General features: G+C 35.5%; 2 protein-coding genes across 2 annotated transcripts; one reads left to right on the top strand and one right to left on the bottom strand.

The window, feature by feature from the left end:
- The first annotated feature begins 14340 nt into the window (after window positions 1-14340).
- On the top strand, window positions 14341-16989 carry LOC131156153 (subtilisin-like protease SBT1.2). The gene has a single exon (XM_058109612.1). It carries the CDS (start codon window positions 14680-14682, stop codon window positions 16987-16989), a length of 2310 nt encoding a protein of 769 aa, XP_057965595.1. The 5' UTR covers window positions 14341-14679.
- Window positions 16990-17872: 883 nt separating this feature from the next.
- LOC131156154 (photosystem II reaction center PSB28 protein, chloroplastic) lies at window positions 17873-20168 on the bottom strand. Its single transcript, XM_058109613.1, has 2 exons — window positions 19897-20168; window positions 17873-18631 (listed from the first exon to the last, which is right to left on the bottom strand). The coding sequence occupies exons 1-2, from the start codon at window positions 19967-19969 to the stop codon at window positions 18165-18167; spliced, it is 540 nt and encodes a 179-aa protein (XP_057965596.1). The 5' UTR covers window positions 19970-20168; the 3' UTR covers window positions 17873-18164.
- Window positions 20169-20696: the final 528 nt, after the last annotated feature.

Genomic DNA, 20696 nt, shown 5'->3' with positions numbered 1-20696 from the left:
TTGGACCCAAGTTCAGTGAGGTATTGTCTGATTTGGCTCATTGGCCTTATCAATTTTTCTTATAAAATGCGTCTCACATAGTTGGAGCCCAAATCATCATTTTAAACACAAGATCTCCTTAATATATATTTGATATGGGACTTGATATTATGCTTTCCTAATGCTCACATTCTGCGATGTTAATTGAAATGATTTCCACATGAGGAACCACCAATCTCCCACTATTTCCAAGGGATAAATTCTAACTTAATTTTTTCTGTCTTCTTAAAATATTTTTTCTCTAAAAGTTTAAAAGTAAAATAAATAAAAATGGGGAATTGATAAATATATATATTGCTTAAAAACTACCCAAAATTCATGCTATATATATTTTAAAAATCTTAAATTTCAAAATTAAAAATCACAGTTGTATTGTGTGCCCATAATTAACTTCAACAAAAATGATCTACTATTTCTAATTCCATTTTCACTTAATGCAAAACTACACAAATTACAACTCCCATATTTGCTAGTCAACGACACATGAATGACATTTAGTCATTTAGCTGCATGCACATGGTTGAATTTTTCTTTCTTCTTCAAAGGAAAAGATAAGATTCTTGTCCTTGACAAAACATAACTACTTAATTAGTTAAAATTTTCTGTATACAATCCCTAGCTATAAATTCTATATTATTATACAGGGCAAAAGATATTAACCTTCACCGAAACTTGACAAGAATATAAGGATCTTTCTAAAGTTTCAAAAGTTCCATTGACCTCCCTTAAGGTTTTCAAAATATTACAAACCTTCTTAGATATTTGCTAAGAATACAATAAATTTCCCTTAAAATACTTGTCTTTTTGCAACATATAAGAGGAGGTTCGCCTTGTTTTGACAAATGACAAGAGAGGTTCCTAGAATTCTTGAAACCTCTAGACAGGTTCTTAAAATTTTTGAAACTTCAAGAAGGATCAATATCTTAACCAAAAAAGAAGATCTTTTTTAGTTTTATGTAAACCTATCTAAAAACATTACCATATTTTAACCAAAAAGGAGAAATTAAGCTTAAGTTTAGTCATACAAGATCTTGCTCTATGATATTATTATAAAATAAAATTATATCATACACCAAAGGATATATTCTTATGAGAAAGTAGAAACCATCAACTTTAAAGTTCCACAAACTTATTTCATTAAGAAGGCAAAGCACACGAAAGCATTACAAGATATATTTCATATTATAAATTTTACTGTCTAGTGCTACTAAATCAAATTAACAAAATGAAAAAAAAAAAAAAAACTCATTTTTGTTGAAAATGGTGTGATCCCAAGAGGGGGGGGGGGGTGAATTGGAGATTTAAAAACTATTCGGCTAATTAAATCATTTCGCCGATTCACCACAATTCATATCACATTCATAATACAAACATGTATGTAAGTTAATAAAACGATAAATGTAAACATACGCATGCAACATATCTCATTTAAATAAAAGTATGCATGCAAGTAATTAGAGCTATGAATAAACAGGCATACACATGCTAAATTTAAAGTGGATAAATTAAATGAGATAAGGAGAGAGCGACACGCGATATTTGTTATCGAGGTTCAACCAAACTAGCTTACGTCCTCGCCTTGAGCATACCCTCCAAGGATTACACTAACTCAGCTCACTTAAACGGGTGGAGCAGAAACCATTTACATCATTTCCTTATGAGGCGAGGAAAACCCCAGTTCAATTTTCGGACTGAACCGAACCAGTCTCACTTACGAGGTTGAGACTTCGCAATTCAATTTTTGGGTTGAACCGAACCAGTCTCACTTACGGAGTTAAGACTCCCTAGTTCAATTCTGGGCTGAACCCAACTGATACATTTAAAAATGTTTATGTACATAAAACATACTTATGAAAATATAAGCAGAGATGTGCACATTAAGTTTAATAAAACATGCACTTTCTAATATGATATGAAATTAATGTTCAGTAGAGTAATGGTGTAAATAAAATATTCTAATCTTTGATGAAAGATATATATGATAAAATGCATCAAAGATTTGAACCCTAATAAAATACTCCTAAAAATATTTTTCAATGAAATATAGGAGAACCTAGGGTTTGGGATTTTCAAAAATATTTATGCACATATATGATCTTTGAAAAACAAATGAAGTGATGAACTTCAAAGATCTTCAATTCCACAAATGAAATCTCGAAAAATTATATTTCAAAATAGAGTATGGGAGATTTTGAAGTTTACCTCAAACATGGATTTGTACAATAAAGAGATCATAAACAAATGCCCAAAAAGATAAGTGCTCTATTTCAAAAATTATTTTTCACATATAGAGAGTGAAAGAGAGTAGGAGAGACTAAAAAATTTTGCCCCAAAGAAAAAGATTTTGCATTAAAAACGATTTGGAGGAACTTTGATTAACAAAATAATTTGAAAGGATTTGAGAGTTAATCAAAGTTGCTAATTAAGCAAATGAAAGGGTATTTATAATTTTTCTGAAAAATATGACCATTGGGGACCTATTGGAAATTTTGGAAATGTTTTAATTGAATTTTAACCTTAATTACCCTGGTAAAAAATTGGCAACTTGGGAGGTTCAGTTGCCTGGACCTTAGGGTCGGTCACCCCGAATACTCACAAAGAGAAAAGGTAAGTTTTGAGCTCGAGTGCTCGAGGGTAAGTTCAGTTGGCTGAAGTTAAGGCGATTTTCCAAAAGATTGAGGTTCGATCGCTTGATAAAAAGTTCGATTTTTCGACTTCATGGTTTGGGTGCCTGTTCCTATTTTGAATTGAGAGTTCAGTCACCTGTAGACAGTGGGAAAAATACTTTAAGCGTTTAGTCGACCATGGACAATTAGTTCATTTTCTGTTCGGTCTCCCAAACCAAGTCAACATGTTGACTTTCTACACATTCGGTTGCCCGAACCTATTTTGAACTTAAGAGTTCGGTCGTCCATACCCCTTTCAAAATTCAAGTTAAGTTCAGATTGACCTCATAAGATTTGTCCCTATAATTGTAAGTGTGATGCATGAGGACCTATGGTCAGTCTACGGCCAAGGCTTTTCAATTATGCCCAAAAACCTAACTTTGGTCGACCTTCGGTGTATGATCATTTGACTTCCCTACGGTCAATCTATGGTCCTGTATGAGCACTAAGACATATCATGCAGGATGTATGCAATTATTACAGACCAAAATAGAGAAACTAAATGCATATACAAATTAAAACAAATGTCTTCTTCTTCGCTCTTTTGACATCCTGGAATACGCCTGAATATATAGTCTTTATGTCCTTCAAGGTTTCCATTTTCAGTCTCCTTATGTGTGTGTTGAATTATAACCTGTCAATCACTAAATACACACATAAGAAACATGTGCTTTGTCAGCATCAAAACAGGGATCGAACTTAAAAAACTAACAATTTTTACGCACAAACTTGAATGAAATAGTGTCTAAAGCATGAATACAAAGTGCTAATACAAAATTAGACCAAGCTAGACTTTGACTCTTGCACCAATGGTCAATTCTATAATCATTACTTGTTAAGGCCCTAGATGGCTTAGGAGAGAACTCTTTGATACCTAAATTCACCAACATTTGTATGGAATTCAAGGAGTGTCTGAGAATTGTGGAAGATGCGTCTTATCCTTGAGCCAAGGAAGCCTTTAAATAGAGGATCATGCCATGTTGGTTTCTTGATTATAAGTTTAAAAGCTGCCCTGAGCCACTCCATTTTCTATGTAGTTATCGACATCTTAGGACAAGATGACATATCTCATTAGAGTATCATTTTTTCTTATCAATGGCTCTCAACTTTGGAGACTAAGATGATTTTCCAACTTGGGTGAAGGTAGTATATAGGTTCCCTGTTGTTTTTTTTTTCCCCCATTTTGGGCTCTTAGACTTTTAGTCGTTTTTCCAATTCTCCAGTTCCAAGTTGTCACTCTCAATAAATTCATTCAAACTTTTCAAGCATTTGGGTCTTTTTTTGAACTTATGTTGATTTTCCCATTTTAAGCTTGTCATTCTTGAGAATATTCATGCTTAAGATTTTCAAGTTGTTTGTCTTTTTCATTCATGCTAGTTTTCCCATTCTAGGCATCACCATGAGAATTTTGACCTTGCATTTCAAGAGGTTACATCTTATCTCATGCTCACATTTCTGATCTCATCGTCCTTGGGAATGTTGCCAAAGCATTTTAACAAGGCTGGGTTTTTGTGTGTGCCTATACTGGTTTTCCATTTCAAGAATCATGCCCAACTTTTCAAGTAGGATCTTTTTTCGAACTCATGTTAGTTATTCTATTGTAGGCTTGTCACCCTTGGGAGTTTTTCCTAGGCTTTTCAAGTATTTGAGTCCATTTTATAAGCTTATGTCTATTTAGTCATTCTAGGCTTGTTGTCCCTCAAGAATTTTGTCCAAACTTTTCGAGCAAGGTCTTCTTTTGGTCCATGCATATTCTCCCATTTTTGTGCTAGCTTGTTATCCACAATTATTTTGCCTAAAAAATTTCAAGTTATTGAGTCTTTGTCTGAGCTCACATGGGTTCTTCCAATTTGGGCTCATTGCCCTAAAAAAATTTACCAAACCTTCTTAAGTGGTTGGGTCTTTTTTTCTAACATACCAATTTTCTCTTTCTAGTCTTGTGTTGTTTATGGGGTGGCTCTTATACTTTGTGGGGGCTTATGAACAAAGGGAGAAAAACCTATGTTGGTGCAGTAGCAATGACTCGTCGACGAGTAGATACTGAGAGCCATAAAATCTCAGAGTAGAAGACTCGTCGGGAAGAGAATAGACTAGTTGATGAGTCAGCTTCTTAGACTCGTCGATGAATCCCCTGTTCTCGTCGACAAGTGTGCCTGGGTTGTGAGCAAATATTTGAATTTTGAATATAAATGGTGTGACAGTTGGGGATTTGGAGGGAAACCTCCGAGAGCTTGTTATATATGCTCTTTTGGGCCTAGTTTGACTGAGAAGAGAGTGAGAGAGGGTGAGAGGAGAGAAGATCATTGTAGTGTGTAATCTTTGATCTTCATAGTGAAATCTCTTGTCAATTGCTCCCGTGGATGTAGGCTTTGGCGAACGACGTAATTCTTGGTGTCATTGCCTTTATTATTGTTTTCTTTACGTTACTATGGTCGTGGAATGATTTTGTATTTACCATTGATATTAATGCAAGTATATGTGTGATCCTTTTATATAATGGTTTTATTCTGTTGTGCATTATTTGAAGAGGCGTTATTTTCACAACAATTGGTATCAGAGCATGTTGTATGGCCTCTGAATTGAAGGGTCTCTTGGTATAAGAAGGTTTGGTGAAAGTTTTATACGAAATTCAATCGGATAGCATGGATGCAACTACTTGGAATAAATTAGGAGCAATCATTTGTCTTTGTTTGGCCAAGGACGTGTTGTATCACATCATGGATGAGAATTCTTCGGCATTAGTTTGGTGAAAATAGGAATGCCGATATATGTCTAAGGGTTTGTAAAAATCTGTAAGTGTAGTGGAGGAAGACTCAGAATGTAGTGATAGATATATGCTACGTGTTTCATTGGGTTTGGAGTGCCTCACAGGTGATTCTTGGATCTTAGATACCGGATGTTTTTATCCTAGAAAATGGTTTGACATCTACATATCAGTTTACACTGGTTGTATTTTTGATTGAAAATGATATTTCATGCAAAATGTTTGTTATTGAAAATGTCAAAATCAAAATGTATAATGGTCTTGTAATAACCATATGTGATGTAAAGCTTGAATCGGGTCTACGAAAGAAGGGTATTTCATTAGGAATTTTAGACCATAATGGATATTGTTATGAGTCTGAATATGGAGAAATGAAAGTGTGTGAAGGTAACGTGATAGTGATGAAAAGGGAAAAAGTAGTGGGAAATATATATGCACTGCAGGGTGTTAGGTGGAGAACCAGACCGGGAGAGAGATTCTCAAGTCAAACATTGAGGCTGAATACACTGGTTTCGTTCAAGAAGTTTGTGAGCAGGGCAGGTTATATGTAGGGCTTGTAGGGTACTTCTTGATGAAGTAAGTGAGTATGACGTGTTTCTCGTGTGATCGATCACCAGAAGTATTGCTAGATGGAAAAGTTGCAGGTGAATTATGGGCAAGTTTTGCAGTAGACTATTCAGTTGTGAGTGGATGTCCATTGGTGCAATATTCTAGTGATGGAGGATCTAAGTTTGGTGTTTTGTTCAGACAGTACATCTTTCTGGGTTATAATAAAGGTGGGTTTAAGCTGGGTGATGTTATAGAAAACAACAGGGTGATTAAGGACATGACTTTTGGTAATAAAGTCATGCAGCAGCGTACTCAGGCAAAGGAAGAGAAAAAAAATGTCAGAAAACTGTGATAGTAGAAATTATGTTATTCAGGTGGAGTTAGGAACTTAGAGCAGAAATGTGGGGATTTTTATCTCAAGTCAACAGTATCACAATATGAATGGACATGTGATGCAAGTGGAGCAACAAACTTTGGGCGAAGTTGACATTAGTCATATTGCAGGGAGTTTTAGCTTGGGAGACAAACAGGATCACGGTGAGTCCATGTGCACTATCAGACCACCATTCAAGTATAAATTGGTGAGGCTTCCAGTTGGGAAGAGGGTGATAGTGATGTATGAAGTGATGTATCTGTTGTATGTGAATGACATGTTATTAACTGTAAATGCTTTAACTGAGGCTAATTAGTTGGGAACTTTGTTGAAAGTTTTTGACATATATGTGTTGGGTATGACCAAGATGAGTCTTGGTTTGCTGATTCACATGTACAAAACTATAGGGAGATTGATATTATCTCAGGATGGTTTTGTGGATAAGGCTATAGGGATATTGGTGTTATCTCAGGGTGACTTTATGGACGGAACTGCAAGGAGACTTTGTTTTCTGTCTCAGGCGGGGGGGGGGGGGGTTCTATGGAGAATCAATATGAAATGTCTACCGCTCAGTACCCAAGGATGGGCTGTGATGTCCGGGATATGTCAAAGGTCCTCCATGATAGTGTAATGGAGTATTTTAGCAGGCAACAAAGTAAACCATCAGTTGTTAATTTTGTTGAGGACTATGCAGGGGGCTTTTGTGATAGAAGACTTGCAGTAGTGTTTGTGTTTACTGTTGTGGGAAAGTCTTGTTGGAAGCCTAGGGTGAATTCTTTGAGTATTGCATCTAAAATGTATTGGGGTTGTAGGTTCAAGTGGTGTTGCTTGGACTTGGTGCATGTCTCCAAGTGTTAGAAGGGAGACGCTCCCAACTGAGCGTTCTAAGTTTAAGGTGGAGTAGTCAGATATGTTTTTTGAGTTCTCCTAAGGGGTGTATAATCACCAAGGTAGAGATTGTTGTTTATGGTGTGACTTTTATACTTTGTGGGGGCTTATGAACAAAGAGAGAAAAACATATGTTGGTGTAGTAGCAATGACTCGTCGACGAGTGCCCTGTGCTTGTCGATGAGTAGATACCGAGAATCAGAAAATCTCATAGAAGAAGACTCGTTAATGAGTTGGCTTCTTGGACTCGTCGACAAATCCCCGGTTCTCATCGACGAGTGCGCCCGGGCTACGAGAAAATATTTGAATTTTGAATGTAAATGGTGTGATGGTTGGGGATTTGGAGGGAAACCTCCGAGGGCCATTTATATATGCTCTTCTGGGCATATTTTGACAGAGAAGAGAGTGAAAGAGGGTGAGAGAAGGAGAGAAGATCATTGTAGTGTGTAATCTTTGATCTTCATAGTGAAATCTCTTGCCAATTGCTCCCATGGATGTAGGCTTTGCCGAACCACGTAATTCCTAGTGTCGTTGCCTTTACTATTGTTTTCTTTATGTTGCTATGGTTGTGGAATGATTCTGTGTTCACCATTGATATTATTGCAAGTATATGTGTGATCCTTTTATATAATTTTTTATTCTGCTGTGCATTGTTTGAAGATGTGTTATTTTCACAATAGCTTGTATTTCACTTTACTCTTACCCTCTATTTAGAGTGTGAATTTTGAACTTGAATTTGAATTTGAGTGGATTTAGAAAAAAATGTTATATAAATTTTTATTTTCTTTCAAAAATCCACACAAACCCAAATTTAATTCTTGAAATCCGTGCTCCTAAATACTACACATTATAGAATTTGCAACCATATACTCTTCCATAGGAAGCCCAATTGCTTTTGGATTCAACTCAATTTATCCATACACTGTTCATGCAACAACCAAAAGAAAAACTGAAACATCAAGAATCAATGGTATTTTTATTGCATTAACTGAACAGTGAACACTAAGTGTTTAAGGAGTATACTTGCCGGTATTTAAACAAGTGTACAAGATATAGTTAACAATAAATAAGATATCATAAATCTCATGATTTGAGATAAAATATGCGTTATTGACATATATGCTCCTTTTGAATCAATAGGCTTTGATTTGTTAGCATATATGATTCTTAGACAATTGACTTTGGATCTTTGATGTTCCTTAATCTTTATTGTGATGATTTTTATCGGGTCTTCGTCATTTAAATCTATAGCGGACAAATGTAACCATCAACAGTATTACTCTCATTGAGTGTGCCGAGCTGTGATGCAATGTTAACACCCTCTCGCAAACCTTGTCAGGGCTGGAGGCAAAGTTTGCTGTGAAAAATAATGAAGAGCGACCTTTGATGGTGCGGGTATGTTCTGTTATTGTTGTGTGATCTTCTTTCTAAAGATAGTTGATCTGTTGATGACTTTCGCCATGTTATGAAAGCATCTGTTAATTGGGAAATGGTGTTGACGGGTCCAATCCACCCTTGAAGGAGACGATTAGACTTCCACCGTGCTATGAAAGCATATGTTAATTAATAAATAGTGCCAACGGGTCTAATCACCCTTGAAGGGGACGATTAGACTTCCGTCATGCTATGAAAACTTCTGTTAATTAAGAAATGGTACTGATGGGTCCGATCCACCCTCAAAGAAGACAATTAAACTTCCACTATGCTATGATGTAGCATTGAGATGTATACACAATGGTGAAAGAAAAAAAGAACAAAAGATAAGCAAGAGGTGTATGGATAATACAAAAGTTGTGATTTTTTTTTTTTTTGACATAGTATTCACAATGGCTCTGATACCATAAAGAAAAACTAAAACATCAATATAACCAATAGTATTTTTATTGCAATAACTGAACCGTGAACACTAAGTGCTTAAGGTGGATACTTGATGGGATATTTAAACAAGTTTACAAGATATAGTTAACAATAAATAAGATATCATAAATCCCATGATTTGAGATAAAATCTGCGTTGTTGACAATATATGCTCTTTTTGAATCAATAGGCTATGATTTTTTAGCATATATGATCTTCAGGCAATTGACTTTAGATTTTTGATGCTCCTTAGTCTTTATTGTGATGATTTCCCTCGAATCTTTGTCATTTAAATCTACAGAGGATGAATGTAATTGTTGACGGTTTGATGAAATTGCTGACGGTTTGGTGTAACCATCGATAGTTTCCTTCTAAGTTTGTTTCTGCTTGAAACCTCGATATAACCGTCGATGGTATTACTCTCATTAAGTGTGTCGAGTTGTGATGCATTGTTAACACCCTCCCACAAACCTTGTCGAGGCTGGAGGTAAAGTTTGTTGCGAAAGATAATGAAGAGCGGCCTTTGATGGAGCTAGTATGTTCTGAAATTAGGAATAGCTTCCCAAGAGGGGGGGTGAATTGGAATCTTTTTGATTTTGATAATTTTTAATATTTTGCTTAAGATACTAAAGAAAGCACAACTGATAACTGATAACCACACTTTAGAATACTTGTAATTTAAATGAACAAGACAATCAATAAAGTTAAAACAATTCAATCACTCAACCAAGAATATTTTTGCTTTTGTTGATTTCCTTGTGGATGTTTATCACCTTCTTTGAATAAGCTTTTAGTATGCACTTCTCTTGATTAAGATTTCCGCAAATTAACCAACGTACTCCCTTTTGGGTTTCCACAAAAGGTTAATCGAAATGTACTTTCTAAATACTAAGAGTCTTTGTTTCTTTCTCTTTGAAACTTGTGACCTGCACTTTTTAAATCATACAACACAACAAGTATAGTATGTAAAGTAGAGAGAAAGACACAAGATTTTTTACGAGGTTTGGCTTCAACACAACCTACGTCCTTGCCCTTGGAAAAACACCGAAGGGTTCCACTATAGCAGTTCTGTTACTGGATGGAACAACACCTGTTTACAACCAGTCCTTTGGCCAAGGCTAGAGCTCGCCTTCTCCAAACAATATGCCCTTGTTTGGTCAATGATCCAACAGCCAGGTATTGTCCAAAATCTACAAGAAAAATATCAAAAACTGGTGTACAAGAGAAGCTCACACAAAGAGCAGATTAGTACAAATCAAAACTATGTACTTCAAAAGATAAAATATCAAGAATGAAATAAACTTTTGAAGCTTTTCAAAGAATTCACCAAAATTCTTTTCTCCAGATGAGAAATTAGTAATTCTTCAGGATTTGATGAGTAAGAATATCATAACAACAGTACTTTCAGCTTTGCAAGAGATTTGATCAAAAGAAATTTTGAGAGCAAGAGAGCTTTGAGAGATTATCAATGCTTGATGTAATATTTGATTCAAAAGAACCATGTATTTATAGGCTTCCAAGTAGGTTTCCTTGTTGCAAGAGTTTCCTTAAAGAGTTTCCCAAGTTGTTAGAAAATTTGGGGTTCAAATGGCTATAATTTAAAAATAAGAGTTTTAAAATTTTTGCCTGTTGAACAGTGCTCAGTCGTCTGAAGATTCGAGGTCAAACGTCTGAAGTTCCTAAAACCCCTTTAAAATAGAACTAAATACAGGGTCAGATGTCTGAAGTTTGGGTTCAGACGTCTGAAGTTCCAGGTTCAGATGTTTGAAGTCGCGAGTTCATACGTCTGAACTGCTACTGCCACTTTCTGTCTTGTTCCATAAATTCTTCAGATCTCTGCACTTAATCTTCAGACGTTTGAAGTAATTCTTTAGATGTTTGAACTTAAAGTTCAGTTATCTGAAGTCTTTACTTCAGTCATCTGAGCTATTAAAATCCTGTTTTATAAAATATCTTTCTTTAAAACTATTTTGCTCTCTTATGATCTTTATAAAAACTTACTTCAATATACGTAAATAGGTATTTAAATCTTTATAATCTCTTAAAAAAGCTTCAAAATATATTTCAGATGATATTTTAACTTTTAAAATACTTAGAAATATGTTTCCTAAGCTTTCATAAGACATGCTTGAGTTCTCTTTCATGCTTTGCTCTTGACGTTCTTTGAAAAATTTGCTTGAGCTTCAAATATATTAGATTCTCTTTGAATCATTTGAGTAGTTGTCTCATACTTGATTTATACTTGATCTTCTCTTGAACCATACTTGAGCTATACTTGAACTTTGCTTAAACCACACTTGATCCATATTTTCTAAAACTCAAAACTCAATCTTTTCAAGTTAAATAATCCTTTGTTTGTTATCATCAAAACTGATTGAAAGATCTTGTTAGACCAACATGTTCTATTATTGTTGTGTGATCTTCTTTCCAAAGGTAGTTGATCGGTTAATTACTTTCACCATGTTATGAAAGCATCTATTAATTGAGAAATGGTACCGACAAGTTCGATCCACCCTTGAAGGAGATGGTCAGACTTCCACCATGCTATGAAAGAATATGTTAATTGAGAAATGGGGCCGATGGGTCTGATCCACCCTCAAAGGGGACGGTCAAACTTTTGTCATGCTATGAAAGCATCCTTCAATTGAGAAATGGTGCCGATGGGTCCAATCCACCCTCGAAGGAGATGGTTAGACTTCCGCCATGCTTTGATGTAGCATTCAAATGTAGTGTACACAATGGTGAAAGAAAAAATGAACATAAGCTAAGGAGGAGGTGTATGGATAATACAAGAGCTATGCTTTTTTATTTTTTATTTGTTTTTTAACATAGTGTTTACAATGGCTCTGATACCATAAAGAAAAATTGAAACATCAAGAACCAATGGTATTTTTATTGCAATAACTGAATCGTGAACACTAAGTGCTTAAGGTGAATACTTGTTGGGGTATTTAAACAAGTTTACAAGATATAGTTAATAATAAATAAGATATCATAAATCCCGTGGTGATCTGAGATAAAATTTGTGTTGTTGACATATATGCTCCTTTTGAATCAATAGATTCTGATTTGTTAGCATATATGATTCTCAGACAATTGATTTTAGATCTATGACGTTCCTTAGTCTATTTTTATGATGATTTGCCTCGAATTTTTACCATTTAAATCTGTAGTGGACAAATGTAACCGTTGACGGTTTCTTTCTGAGTTTGTTTCAGCCGGAAACCTCAATGTAACCATTGATGATATTACTTTTATTGAGTGTGCCGAGCTATGATGCATTGTTAACACGACCCATTACCGTAAAAGTTAATTTATGATAAAGAACAATTTGGTACTATTGTTAAAAAAAATTATAAAAATGGGAACTAGAAATAAACTAAGAATTGAAAATTTGAACTAAAAATAGAAAATTAGCAACTAATTTGGTTAATATTTATTAAATTAAAAAAAATTAAAATTTTAACTAAACAAATGCTCATTTTTGTCCTTGAATCAAATAAAAATTCAAAAATATGATTAAAATAATAATAATGCAAAAGAATAAAAATTTAAAATATTATAATAAAAATAAAAATTATTACAATTGTTTTACCTGATTCATTTTATAAGAATAATTTGAAAAGTACAAAATAATGAAAATTTAAAATACTATAATAAAAATAAAATTATTACAATTTTTTAATTTAATTATTATGTTTCAAATTTTGTTTTATAGGAATAATCTAATTGTACAAACAATTAAAAATAGTAAAAAAATTTTGTAAATAGCTTTTATTACAATTATTTTTTTTAAAAAAAATTTATAGAAATTTTAATTATATTTTAAATTCATATGCTCATTTATTTTATTTTATAATTAAACATACATAAAAAGTAGCAATTTAATTCAAAAAAAATGAAAATATTTTGACAGTAGGTCGTTTTGACAAATAAACTCATAGATCTAGTTTTAATTTTTTCAAAAACAGCTGAAAATCAATAACAAAAATAAAAACTTGAAAATTTAATACATTTTCATAATATGTTTTTTCACTGTGCAAAAATGAAAACTATCGACACAACCTCTAGGGCTGGAGTTCTTGACGAGAATTAACCGGATGGCTAACTCAAATGAAAATGGTGAGTTTTTTCAAATACATGTACACAAAGTAACACTTTATTTTTTTATTTTGAAAAAGTAAAAAATAAAGAACATCTTAAGGGAGTGAGATTCTTAGTATGAGAGTTTGTTTGTGCGCAGGAAAAGTAGTTGAATAACCATTTAAACAATTGTTACTCGACTAGCACCCGTAATGACACCCTTTCAAAGAATGGTTATCACATTTACGTTTCTCTCTCTCTCTCTCTCTCTCTCTCTCTCTTAAAGAAGGGATTTTCTGTGAGATCTATACCTTAAATTTGTGTGTTTTTGTTGCTTTATTTTTGTATTTTTTCGTACTATTTATCATAATTGTCGCACATTTCACGATAATAATATCTAGTATGAAAATAAGATTTCGAAACACAAATTTTAGTTTTACTTTCTAAAAAATTATTTTTCATAATTAGCAATCTAATGCATTTGTTTATAATTTTTCATGGAAAATATCAAAGAAGAATAAATATTAAAAATAGAAAAGTTTTCTTGAAATTAAACAGCGCCTTAATCTTGTGGCAGCTTCATCTTTAGTGAAATAATTAAATAATAGTTGATCCAATCACTCAGCCAATTAGCATTATTTATTTTTTGACCAGTCTCTATTTTTCGAAATCAATTAATTTATTAATTATTAAAAATTAATATCACTCCATCATAAAATCAATACTTAAATTTCCTCGTACTCAAATAATTTACAAGCATCTTTCTTTTCAACTAGCGTGTGCAAAGGCAGTCGAATGTCAAACGGTTATATATATATATATATATATATATATCAAATGGGAGAAGTGAAGGCATGCACAGGGAGGCACATGCTGCACGGGCTGAGCAGCCACCATAGGCAGGCCAGAGAGCGCGTGAATAAATGCACTCAAATTAATGAAGCATTCAATGAGACCCATTGATTTTCTTGGTAAAATTTGCATTTCCCTCTCTGTTTTTCTTTTCTTTTCTTTCCTTTTTTTAAGGTAAGAAAGTGCAGTTTGTCACCTCACTTGAAATTACTCATTCCGCGTACCTGCAATTTCTCAATCAAGACAGGTAGGTAGATGCATTAAACAGTAAAGAGACAAAGATTCGTGGAATATGAATCCAACCGTTACATGGTTTAATTTTAAAACCTATGGAATGTTTTATAACCAACCAAACATTCTCGTGAAGCTTAGACCCAGCATTTCAGCTCCTCAAGAATCCAATCTCTCTCTCTCTCTCAACACATTAAAACAAAGGATCCCCGTGATGAAGAGCCCTCAAATTTCACGAGTTTCATCTTCTTTCTCAGAGCTCAGAGTTCCATCTCCAAAACCCAGTTTTGAATTCTTTGAAACTCCTACAAATACCCCACAATTCTTTCACCAAACCATGAATCCAAACCAGAGCACCATTGTTTTAGTGCACTTCAATGGGAGCCAAAACGCAATTTTTTTTTGCCACCTTTTGCTTGTGCTTTGCTTGCCACCATGCTCAGAGTCTTCAAACATACATAGTCCAACTCCACCCACAAGGAACAACCAGCTCTCTATTCACTTCTAAGCTTCGCTGGCATCTCTCTTTCCTTGAGCAAACTGTTTCATCAGAAGAAGACCCTTCTTCTCGACTCCTCTACTCTTATCATTCCACAATGGAAGGATTTTCAGCTCAACTCTCTGAGAACGAGCTTGAGTCATTGCGAAACTTGCCTGATGTTATTGCAATTAGACCAGAACGGAAGCTCCAACTTCACACCACTTACTCCTACAAATTCTTAGGACTCAGCCCCACGAAAGAAGGTGCATGGTTTAAGTCTGGTTTTGGTCGAGGAACGATAATTGGAGTGCTTGACACGGGTGTTTGGCCAGAAAGCCCAAGCTTCGATGATCACGGAATGCCCCCCGTTCCCCCAAAGTGGAAGGGTATATGCCAGGAAGGGCAAAGCTTCAATTCATTGAACTGTAACCGAAAAATCATTGGAGCAAGGTTCTTCAACAGGGGCCATCGTGTGGCTTCAATGTCGTCATCTTCAGCTATGGTTGTCGAATATGTGTCACCACGTGACTCCCATGGGCACGGGACACACACGTCATCAACGGCTGGGGGAGGTTCAGTTCCAATGGCCAGTGTGCTCGGTAATGGGGCTGGTGTAGCTCGAGGAATGGCACCCAATGCCCACATTGCCATTTACAAGGTGTGCTGGTTCAGTGGCTGTTACAGCTCTGACATCCTTGCAGCAATGGATGTTGCAATTAGAGATGGAGTCGACATCCTCTCACTCTCCCTAGGTGGCTTTCCAATACCATTCTTCGATGACAGCATTGCTATCGGCAGCTTCCGAGCAATGGAACAGGGAATTTCAGTCATATGCTCTGCAGGAAACAACGGTCCTCTCCAAAACTCAGTTGCCAATGAGGCTCCTTGGATTGCCACAGTTGGTGCTAGCACACTTGACCGCAGATTTCCAGCCATAGTTCAAATGGGAAATAGAGAAACCCTCTATGGGGAATCAATGTACCCTCGGAAAAAGGTTCCAAATGCTGGGAAAGAGCTCGAGCTTGTTTACATCACGGGTGGGGACAGAGGAAGTGAATTTTGCTTCCAAGGGTCTCTTCCAAAAGAAAGAGTTCGTGGCAAAATGGTGGTCTGTGACCGGGGCGTCAATGGAAGAGCAGAGAAAGGGCAAGCTGTGAAAGAAGCTGGTGGTGCTGCAATGATTTTAGCAAATACAGAGATTAATCTAGAAGAAGACTCAGTTGATGCACATGTCTTGCCTGCAACATTGATTGGATTTGCAGAATCAGTCCGTTTGAAGACTTACATGAACTCCACCAGGAGACCCAAAGCTCGAATTGAATTCGCAGGAACTGTTATGGGCAGATCCTACAGGGCACCAGCAGTTGCCCAGTTTTCTTCGCGAGGACCAAGCTTAACAAATCCTTCCATCCTCAAACCGGACGTCATTGCTCCAGGGGTGAACATCATCGCTGCCTGGCCCCAAAACTTGGGTCCGAGCGGCCTTCCAGAAGATTCTAGAAGAGTGAATTTCACTGTCATGTCAGGCACTTCCATGGCTTGTCCTCATGTCAGCGGAATAGCCGCCCTTATCCACTCAGCTCATCCCAATTGGACCCCATCTGCAATTAAATCTGCAATTATGACGACAGCTGATGCTACTGACCATTTGAGACAGCCGATCCTTGATAGAAACAAACCTGCAGGAGTTTTTGCAATTGGGGCAGGACATATAAACCCAGAAAGGGCAATCAACCCAGGCTTGATATATGACATTAGGCCACATGAGTACATTACTCATCTGTGCACTCTGGGATACACAACATCAGAAATTTTCACCATTACTCACAGGAATGTAAGCTGCCATGAAATTTTTCCGGAGAGTAGGAGTTTTAGCCTTAATTACCCCTCTATCTCCATCGCATTCAGGCGTGGGATGACACAAAAGATGATCAAAAGGCGAGTAACAAATGTGGGGAGCCCCAATTCCATTTACTCAGTGAAAGTGATCGCACCTGAGGGAGTCAGAGTGAGAGTAAAACCACGAAGGCTAATATTCAAACATATAAACCAGAGTCTGAGTTACAGAGTGTGGTTTACTTTGAGGAGGAGGGCAACAGGAACAAAGAAGGTAAGCTTTGCTCAAGGGCAGTTGACATGGGTGCATTCTCCAGATGGCCATTACAGGGTTAGAAGTCCTATTTCAGTGACTTGGGCGCACAAGTAGAAGTAGCAATGGTGGTGTCATTATATTAGTTGCAGTTTCAGCTTTACTTTTCCACTGATGTTGACTCAGGGCTGAGTGTTTGTGAAAATCAGAGTTCTAGCAGAGGTAACTTGGTCACAAATAGTCAAAGTGAAACTTCTTTATCATTTGATAGAGAACCAATTAATTACATCAAGTTTTAAATAATATTTGAACCTTTGCTACTTGACCATGTATTTCCTTAAGGGACGAAATTTTCTGTCAATCAAACAAGCAAATGAGCTTCATGAATTCCCAAAGTGAACTTGCAAGAATTCCCACAGATTCAGTCGTGCCTATCCCACTCCTATACTTCACCGAACATTTCAGAATATGCACTCCACTTCTTTTGATGTAAAATTAAAAAAACTGAAAATTTTCACAAACTGAATGAAGAATAGGAAATGGCTAAGCAGAAGTATGAACCAAATATGATTGGTTCAAGCAATTTTAAGCAGAAGTCATTTGACTTAGGTGGAATTCCTTCATCTACCAAGGCACTAATAAAGAAGTTTTGGGAAGGTAAGGAAAAATATGAAGGAATTCATTTTTTCTTGTTTGGTTAGAACATTTCATTTTCAATACTATTTGATATAAAGAGTAAATTTTGCAAAATGACTTCTCTTTTTATTTTTCCTTTGCTTTCCTATACTCAAAGTCCTTAATCCAAACGGAGCCTAAAAGAAAGAAAAGCAAATAGATGCAAACAGTTCTATGAAGAGAATTTTCATTTATGTGAAATTCCTTGTCATGTATTAATATGGCATAAGTAAAGGAAGAAAAATTAATAAAATTGAAAATATTACATACAGATACACACATTTATATTATATGTATATATAAGAAAAAAGAAGAGGAAGAAGTATTTGAAGATAAATTGACATAAAATACAAATGAAGATTACAAGAAATGAAAAATAAGAGTCATCTAACTATTCAAGTACAGTAAATTCCATCACAATGAATAAGAATTCCATACTTAAAGAAACTGAAATAGCTATCACAAAAAAAAAGTAAGTGCATTACAAAAATACACATAATCTTACATGCATAAAATCTAAATGGGAATATATAAAATGTTTTTTAGTGAACCTAATTACAAAAAAGTTATGGTAGATGAACGTGCAAGAATGGAGGGAAGAGAAGATTTACATTGCCTCATTTTTTGATGAACTGCAGGCCATTTTCATTAGCATATCTTTCCATGAACCTCATGAACCTGTCCCAATCTTGCGTGCTCCGCATAACATATTTTGCTTCAATACCTGCAGGCTTTCCATTGATAAATTTGGCACTTACATCAACTGATTGAAGAACCCCTTCCTCATCAATCATGTAAAATCCCGTGATGTCACCAACTTCAGCAGATGAATCAAAAACAGACGGTTGATCAAACCTGAATATAGCCATCCCGTTTGTACCATCCCTTGATTTGGTTAACTTTACATCCGGTATGGTCTGTTCATCTGTTCCTTGGATGAACTGAATTGTTGGCTTGGCCATCATTGTTATGGATAATAATGGATGATTATGTTTTAGTGGGGTCCACTGTGGTCGAGGAAGGTGCAAAGGTAGACCATTGAATGGGGAGCACACACTTCGGTGAAAAGGAGCAGATCCCAACCCTGCACATCAAAACACAGAGTACAGCTACTGCATTGTAAATATGTAAGCCAGTGACCACAGGCACCCATCAATTCTACACAAATGGCCAACCTAGTTCGAATGTGGTGGCAACATTCTCCATATTTGATGAGTAATTTGTAATTGACAAAGTTGTTTCCTTGGTTCTTAAACATGCAATTGTTTCGATAACTAAACATTTTCTAAACTCTCTTTAGTGGCATCACAATCTATTCAAAAAACTTCCCAACCAAGCATCAACCCTAACGTGCAATGTTAACTCCTATTTGTTAATTGGATTGAATGGAATTTCTGTGTCACTAATTTATCAGCACACTAAAAAATGCAGAACAAAGCATCATATCCAGAATTCCTTTGTTCAAAGAATGTCGCTGTTCCTGAATTATGCTGCCATTGAAAATCTATCTTAATAGTTGTTCTCAATAAAAGCAAGATTCACTAAGCCAGCTAGCTGACAGTTTCCATGGTTTCCCACAACCCCCATGTGATTCTTCAAAAATCTAAGAAAATTGCAGTATAGTGCACTTGTACACCATGTTAATTATCTTATTTAATTGAAGAATTTAGGACCTTAATAATAATATTACCAGCATTATTGTTGAAATAATTTCTAATTGATGGCCAACTTTTTCCTAATTCAGAGACCAAATAGCAGCTGGTGCTCCTTGCTTCATATCAAACTAAAACTATATATCTGAAAAAGACCCTAAAAAATATTTATTTTTACCAGGACAACAGGTATCATAAAAGATATATTCAAAAAATCAACCATTTCTTTCTCAGTGAATATATATTGACTGAATTACAAGCAAATTGAATTTTCTCAGAATGAATTAAATGAACAAAAGTGTGCAACGAACCCTTAAAAACATTTTCCCCACGACTCCACTTATGCTCTTCCCAACTTCGAACTACCAAATTATGGACGAATTTCGCACAAATTCAAATACCCGTTTCACACTTCCGTGTTTTCTTAATGTTCATGTATGATTACAATTATTTTCACAAAAAAATATTTTTTTTAAAAAAAACTGAAGCAACGGAAATCACCAAATTTGCTCTCTATGCAGTGCAGAATTCATCAAACCCAGAAGTTAAAAACTGAATTCGATTGGTTCTTTAATGTTACTCGATTGGTCCTTTGATGTTACTCTTCCCAGTAAATAATGTTCATGGAAAAAGTACGGCATATGCATGTGTATAGGGAGAGAGAGAGAAGAAGAAGAAGAAAAAGAAGAAGAGGTACCTGAGAGAGAAGGGAGATGCCTGAAACGGTGAGACACAGGGGAAGAAAATGCAAGAGACTGGAGTGCCGCCATTGTGTATGTATTTCCAGAGAGATAGAGAGAGAGGGAGAGAGGAGAGGTAAAAGGAGATTTTGCTGATGGGGTGGTGTGACGGTGTGTAACAAGGACAGCCACTCGCTTCCCACATTCCTCCGTAGCTTTTCTGCGGCGACTGAGGAGGAGAAAACTTGGATAGCTGTCGTTTCTGGCCAGGAATTAGGCAAATAGTGTTAAAAGCTTGATGTCCCACAACCTCTATTAAAGATAAAGAAACAATGTAATATGTTAATTATAGTTTCCAAGTTCTTGCCGCTCGTCAAGGATTATTTGTCAGTTATTTATCTTCCCACGAACTATCGTATTATAACCTAATAATTTAAATTTTGAAGTAAAATGATAATCTAACATATAGCTGCAACTGATCACGTGATGTTTTAATATTCGGAGAAACTGCCATTTGGTGGTTGAAAAACATTAAAAAAATCAAATGCTAAAGACAAGAGGCAATCATTCAAAATTATTATAAAACTAATGTGTTTATCCTAGTATGGGGCTCATCCTTAATCTTGAAAGAAACATTTTTGTCTCAAATTAGGACCTCAATGTTATTATTATTTTTTCTTTTCAATTATTGTGGGTAGCATAACGAATGTCATTTTTCATTTGAAGGATCTACTGCTTTTTATGGTTTAGGTCTTTGCCTCTTGTATGTTGTGGTGGAATCAAGATAAAGGGGCAAAGTTCAAGAACAGTATGATGA

The sequence above is a fragment of the Malania oleifera genome, chromosome 5 (genome assembly GCF_029873635.1).
Source record: "Malania oleifera isolate guangnan ecotype guangnan chromosome 5, ASM2987363v1, whole genome shotgun sequence".
Classification (NCBI taxonomy): domain Eukaryota; kingdom Viridiplantae; phylum Streptophyta; class Magnoliopsida; order Santalales; family Ximeniaceae; genus Malania; species Malania oleifera.
This window is presented reverse-complemented; position numbering and strand designations above follow the sequence as displayed.

Coding starts and splice junctions, on each gene's coding strand:
- LOC131156154 (XM_058109613.1), bottom strand. CDS start 19,969: ATGGCGGCACTCCAGTCTCTTGCATTTTCTTCCCCTGTGTCTCACCGT. Junction 18,632..19,896: donor GCATCTCCCTTCTCTCTCAG/GTACCTCTTCTT, acceptor TTTGATGTGCAG/GGTTGGGATCTGCTCCTTTT.
- LOC131156153 (XM_058109612.1), top strand. CDS start 14,680: ATGGGAGCCAAAACGCAATTTTTTTTTGCCACCTTTTGCTTGTGCTTT.